A 6,499-nucleotide genomic window follows, 5' to 3' on the forward strand; every position below is an offset into this window, starting at 1 on the left:
ACTGCTGATAATTTTGCTTTACTCGTCACCAAGTGCAGCATATTGTATGTGAAAATTACAGTAGCAAACAGAATCAGTTCAAATTTTAAGTACCATATACTATTTTAGCATCACTCTCATTCATTTAAGAAAGGTTTCGAGACAATGGAATATCATATCCCTAATTTAAAAGTTATGCTTATTTACCTAGTAGTAAGAAACATTAACACAAAGAGGAAAGTACCATAAAATGTCATTTAGGCATGAGGTAACCCAGCTACCAAGAAGAAAGATATTCCCTGTGCTTGAGAATACAAGCCAATGAGTCTGTAATTGTTTCTTTTAATATCTGAAATGCCATTCAATGATAGAAACTGGCATGTTATCATATTATCTAAGGCACAGTAGATCTGCCTGCATTTCCTAAACTTGGCACCCCTATCTGTGAAAGGAAAGCCTTACAAAAATAGAACAGACTAGAAACATGGCCACTTGCTACAAATACTCTGCAGTCAATTGCGATGTACAATCTCACTAAACATATAAACACATATACATACAGACACAATACAGATTACGATTAACATATCAAAGATGCATATTAACAATTCACACTAGGCTATACAAATAGCTAAATTACAAACAAGAGCTAAGGACTGGAAACTGCTAGCGCTGTCCAAGAATATCTTTTACAACAGGCTGACTGACCTTGAACAAGTGCCCTTACTTTAAATCTCTGAAAGGGGAAATAGCAGGCATTTTCTTCGCTGGAGATCCCACTCCGGCTCTATTTCAGCACTAAGAGTCGACCCAAGGCAACGGACAAAGCTTGCAGCTGGGTGACCGGAGTGTACACAATGAAGCAGCAAGCCCGGCCCGGCCCTCTTTACAAATGTCTCTTTTCCTCCCCAGCATCGAAGGCGACCATTGTCCTCTGCAGTTTAGTTCTATTGCGACAGACCGCGCCAGCGTTTCATGCCTCTCGCCTGCTCACACCGACGGAGGCATTTCCCCAACGACCGCCGCACGTTTCCGCTCGCTTTTTATTTTTCTCACACAAAGCTCGCGGGCTGCTTCCCTCCTTCCCACTGCGGGCCCGCGCCGCTTCTTTTCTTAGGCAGTGCGGGGCGCGGCAGCGGCAGCGGCAGCAGCAGCTTGTAGAGGAGAAGGCGGCGAGCGCGGCCCCAGATCTCACGCGCAACTCTCCGCGCGGCTCCCGGCCAGCCCCCTCCCCCCCTCCCCCCCTCCCGTGCCCTCGGCCGCCCCGGAGAGCCTCGCTCCCCCCTCCTCTCCCTCCCTCCCGCCCGCAGAGGCCCAGGGGACTGGGGGGAGGGGTGGTCAGGCGCTCGCTCCTGCCGCTTATGCGCCAGCCCCCATCTCGGGCGGGGTGCGATCCGAGGCGCCCCTCGCCTCTCTTTGCGCCACGGGCACGTACCCGGCCGCAGCAGCCCTCATTCGCACCCAGAGCCCCGCGTGTCTATGGCAACGGCACGCGAGACCGTGCGCCGGCCCTTCCGCGGACACGGCCGTGACCCACCAGCCGCCCGCCCGCCAGCCAACCCACCTGTGGGCGAGACGGAGCTGGAGGCGAGCAGGGAGCTTCACTTCGTGTGAGGCGAGCAGATAGGCCGAATGGGAGACGGGAAGCACCTCACGCAACGGCGTGCTCAGCCACCGGCTAAATATACCCGGCGCGCAGCCTACCCTCGTTGCATGCCCTCAGCCACTCAGGGGTCGGCTGCATCTCCCCTGCGCAGGCTGATAGGCCACCGCGAAGAAGAGGCGAGCCGATACCCTGAGCAGCAGTGGGAACAGCCACTCGCGGCCCGCGGAGGACAAAGCCGGCGGTCTGAAGCGACACCCGCTGCAGCCAATAGATGTTGAGGACGGGCTCGTTGAGGCTGAGAGGAGAGCCTGGGATTGCTGCGGAGCCCAATGAGACGACGCTCCCTTCAGCATTAGGCGAAAGGCTCCGCGGAGGCGTGGCTACGTTGCCCGCCAAGGATAGGTGCGCTGCACGGTGGAAACCCCTAGAAATCAAGACCTAGAAACCCCGTGTAAGGAAGGGCGTGAATCCGGAGCAGCGCCGGACGTAGAGACCAATCGCGGAGAACAGAAACCAGTGAGGGACGTGATGACGGCAGGGACTGCTTAAAGGGGAATGCCTTCTAAAAAGGGAGCCGGACAGTTCTGAGCGGCGCCGGGGGGAGGTCGCAGGCCGCACCGCCTCTTTTTTCCGCGCAGGTTCGCGCCAGCCTTTAGCCGCAAGCTGCGTCCTCCGTTCCCAGTGGATCTACCCGGACACCGACCGCCTCCTATTCCGTCACCTCCTCCTAATCTGTTGAGGACTAGAAACCTTTAAGCAACCGGTCTGTGTTTCAGTATGAGTCCCATTTGCCTTTTCATTGCCTATAAGTTTTACCGGAAGGCAACCGTCGGCCTTTCCCGGAAAGGCTTCGAGGAAGAGAGAGATCTCCTTTTAAAGGTTAATTACAGGGGACAGTTCTCTCTCCAACTCTACTTAACATCTTCATGCAACCTTTTGCTCAACTAGTGCGGAGGTTTGGGCTTGGTTGCCACCAATATACTGCTGACATCCAGCTCTTCCTCCTGATGGATGGCCGCCGACTCTCCCCCAGAAACATTAGCCAGCTGCCTGGAAGCAGTGAAGAGATGGCTCAAGCAGAGTCATCTGAAGCTCAATCCTTCAAAGATGGAGATCCTGTGGCTAGGCAGGAAGGGTCCAAGCGAGGAAGCGCACCTACCCAACTTTGATGGAGTACAGCTATCAGTGGCCCACTCCACCAGGAACCTGGGAGTGATTTTGATGCCTACCTTTCAATGAAGGCTCAAATCACAATGGTAGCATGGCTGGCATTTTACCACCTTCGCCAAGCCAAAATACTAGCAACCTACTTGGCCCTGGAACACCTAGCCATAGTGATCCACACGATGGTCACCTCTAGACTAGACTTCTGCAACTCGCTCTACGCAGGCCTGCCCTTATTCTTGATTTGGAAATTACAACTGGTCCAGAACGCAGCCACCAGGGTCCTCACAGCAATACCTTGGAGCACACCAGGGTCCTCACAGCAACACCTCCTAGTAGAATTCCGGGACAGGTTTAAGGTTTTGGTTATCACCTTTAAGGCCACACATGGTCTGGGCCCAGTATACCTGAAGGATTGCCTCTCTCCGCCTACACCCATCAAAGAGCCTTGCGCTGTACTACCTCTAACCTCCTGGTGATCCCTGGCCTCAAGGAAGCCAACTTGACCTCAACCAGGGCCAGAGCTTTCTCCATCCTGGCCCCCACCTGGTGGAACGAGCTCCCAGAGATCAGGGCTCTGAAGGAACGCAAACAGTTCCTCAGGGCCTGCAAAAGGGAGTTCCTCCGCCAGGCATTTGGTTGAGGTCGATCTGAACCACCGTTTCCCATTAGCCCCCTCAAGCCTTCCTCTGTTGACAGTCATTACAAACCCACCCAACACACTGGGCCTCATTATGAGTTGATTAATACTGTTCCACATGCTCTTTACTGTTTAATGTTATCCCTATATTCTTACTGTTATCACCACATTACAAACTGAGTTATCTGTATGACTCCTGTTTCATGTAAACCACCTTGAGCCTTCGGGGAGGGTGGTATATAAATTAAAATTTAAAAAGTAAATCTGACTGGCAGCTTTCTGCTAATGCTGGTACACGGACAGCCTCAGGCTACTTCTGCAGCCTTCTTCCCCATCCTGCTGAAGGCAGCTTCCCATCTCATTAGACAGACTCGACCACAGATCTTCTAGCTTCTTTGCAGGCTACTTGTGCTCTTTCTTCTGCCTTCTCTCTGATGGTGAATCCTCCTTGTATACTTACTTACCCAGCTCTTGACAAGTCTTGGTTGGTAATTTCCTTCTTCCTACAGATCTGCTGCCTCTCTCATCTGCATATCGTCTCAGAAAGGTTCCATCCAATCTACTGCCAGAGTCAAGCCTTGATCTGACTGGTTCTGGAATCCAGAATTTAAGCAACTTCTCAAAGCATCTCTCCTAATTTAAAACTTGTTCTGATTTTGAACAAATTTAAGAGTCCAGTGGCACCTTTCAGCCAACAAAGTTTTATTCAAGGTATGAGCTTTCGTGTGAACACACTTCTTCAGATGCGTACATGAAAGCTCATACCTTGAATAAAAATTTATCCGCTTGAATCTATTCTGATTTTGAACACTCTTCTTTAAGGACCTCTTTAATCTCAGCTTAGCAACAATCATTTGCTTCACCAGTGGAAAATATGTTGTAATGGTTTGAAACCCTCCTGCTGTTCTCCAGAACTGTATGCATGAACAAAGAAACAATAGCATATATTCTAAAAGCATTGCAAATAGTATTTATTCTTCTTTGTGGAAACCTAGTTCACAGAGGCAAACCTGGGGGGAGAGGGCATCCCAATGCAAAGCACCACTATGAAAAATGCCCCACCTCTGAAGGTGGTGGGACAATTGAAAACAGGGCTTGAGAGGCAGATATTAACTGTTGGCTGGACAGTATGGGAGAAGACTGGCCTTCAGGTACCCTGGCTCCAACCATTTAGGGCCTTAAACCAATAGTTGTAATGCAAACTCCTGAGCCTCAGGGGATGGTGGTAGATAAATTTAAACAAATAAATAAAAGTAAGAACGAAGCCAGAAAACGGGGAAAGCCAGTAGCAGATCATTCAGTACCAGGTTGACTAGCACCATGACGTGATCCCTATAACCAACTGCTGACAAATATATTGGCCGTTACATTTTGGACTAAATGAAATTCCTAAACTGTTTTCAGTCTGATGTTTAGGGGCCTCAGCAGACAACCCCCCCTCCCGTATGACAGATGGCCATTAAATTTAAGACTGATATCTATAGGCATATTTCCCCTGTAGTTTAGATCTCAGATGTCATTCCAAATGTGGGATGACTTCATTGGGATGTCATGGTATAAAATACTGATTACAAGAGTACAGAATAAGGTGGATAGATGTGCTTGCCATTCTGATTTCTTACTACTGAGCTCCATCTTGGGCACTTTGTTATGTAAGGCTAGACAGGGCTTTAGTGTGGATGGCAAGTTCTAGTGAACCCTCAAACCCAGCATACCCCTTCCCTCCTGCCCTCTTCAGCTCAGAACAGACAAGAATATTGGCTGCCTGCCACCACTTCAAGATTTTGATTGGGGAAGGCTTAGATAACCCTCTCTGTCCCTTGGGGCAGTTCTTTCTTCAATAAATATAAATAAAAGTTTCTTATATCTTCTTTTATATATATAAGTACATAAGAACAACCAAACAACCAGAACAGCCTCTAGATTAAACCGTTTTCAAGTGGGTTTTCCTCAGTGGTTGTTTTTCAACTTATTGTATTGTTAATGAAGTCCTTCAAAAGGATCAAGTTTTCCTCTCAGAATTCAAATTATATATATGTGGCCTTTGGCTCCCAAGTTTGGGGAGGTCTAGTCAAAAGGGGAAGAGTCTTTTGACCAGACCTCCCCGAACTTGGGAGCCAAAGGCCCACTTGAAAACGGTTTAATCTGGAGGCCGTTCTGGTTGTTTGGTTGTTCTTATGTACTTATATATATATAAAAGAGATAAGAAACGTTTATATTTATTGTGAAATTGTTTAGTATAGCCCAGGATAGGTTCTGTTTTCTGTTACAATAATTTTGAACCATCCCTTTTTTTCGTGGTGCAGTTTTTTCTTCAGACAGGGCATACTCTGTAACAGTGGTCCCCAACCTGCGGGCCGCGAAGGCCATAGCGCCGGGCCGCGGCTCCCTCTCCCCGCCCCCCCCGCAGTAAAAAACTTCCCTTACTGCGGGAGGGCGGGGAGAGGGAATCAGGGCCGGGCTGCGCCCCGATGTGCGGGCGTGGCCCGTGGGTGCGGCCTGATGCCCTGCCGGTCCCCAGCCTCAGAAAGGTTGGGGACCACTGCTCTGTAAGGCAGAAGGACCTAGGCAGACTGAATGGAAAAGACTGGACTACATTTTCCCCTCAGTTTTGCCTGATCCACTGGGAGGGTGCCTGGGAAATATAATGGGTGTAATGCCAGCCTTTTTCCTGTGTCTTTTTCCTGTGTTTGAAGAAAGACAGTTTTATGCCTGGGAATTGTTGAGGCAGCATTTTGACAGGTTCCCTTTGTTGGGTTAACTGAGTTTAAAGACAAAATGAACCCCTTTTCATTGTAGCCATTTAAATACAGGAAGAAGCCTTTTGCTGTGTTGCATCTGGCCATCCCAATACTCCACACCTATTTGATTTTTTTTAGTGCACTCTTTCCTCCAAGTAGCTCAGGGAGGTGGAAATCCCCCTTATCCATTCCATTCTCACAGCAACCCTCTAAGGTAAGTTTAGCTAAGGTCAACCTGTGATATTCATGGCAGTCAACATTTGAACGTGGATTTGTCAGATCTTAGCTTGACTTTGTAATTGATTTGTATATGTTGTATATGTAACCCTCCATATTATACCTTCTATAAATGAACACTTTGAACATTAT

General features: G+C 48.9%; 1 protein-coding gene across 4 annotated transcripts in view; it reads right to left on the minus strand.

Moving 5' to 3' along the window:
* G3BP1 (G3BP stress granule assembly factor 1) overlaps nucleotides 1-1,721 on the minus strand; it is a 67,603-nt gene extending 65,882 nt beyond the window's left edge. For 2 of the 4 annotated variants that reach the window (XM_077326509.1, XM_077326508.1), the window contains exon 1: nucleotides 707-1,067. In XM_077326509.1, the coding sequence (XP_077182624.1) occupies nucleotides 707-738 (32 nt within the window). In that variant the 5' untranslated portion in view covers nucleotides 739-1,067. Of the gene's footprint in view, nucleotides 1-687; nucleotides 1,068-1,543 lie in introns of those variants that run through there. The other 2 variants (XM_077326510.1, XM_077326511.1) reach the window with 2 other exon arrangements.
* Nucleotides 1,722-6,499: the final 4,778 nt, after the last annotated feature.

This window comes from Paroedura picta, chromosome 3 (assembly GCF_049243985.1).
Source record: "Paroedura picta isolate Pp20150507F chromosome 3, Ppicta_v3.0, whole genome shotgun sequence".
Classification (NCBI taxonomy): domain Eukaryota; kingdom Metazoa; phylum Chordata; class Lepidosauria; order Squamata; family Gekkonidae; genus Paroedura; species Paroedura picta.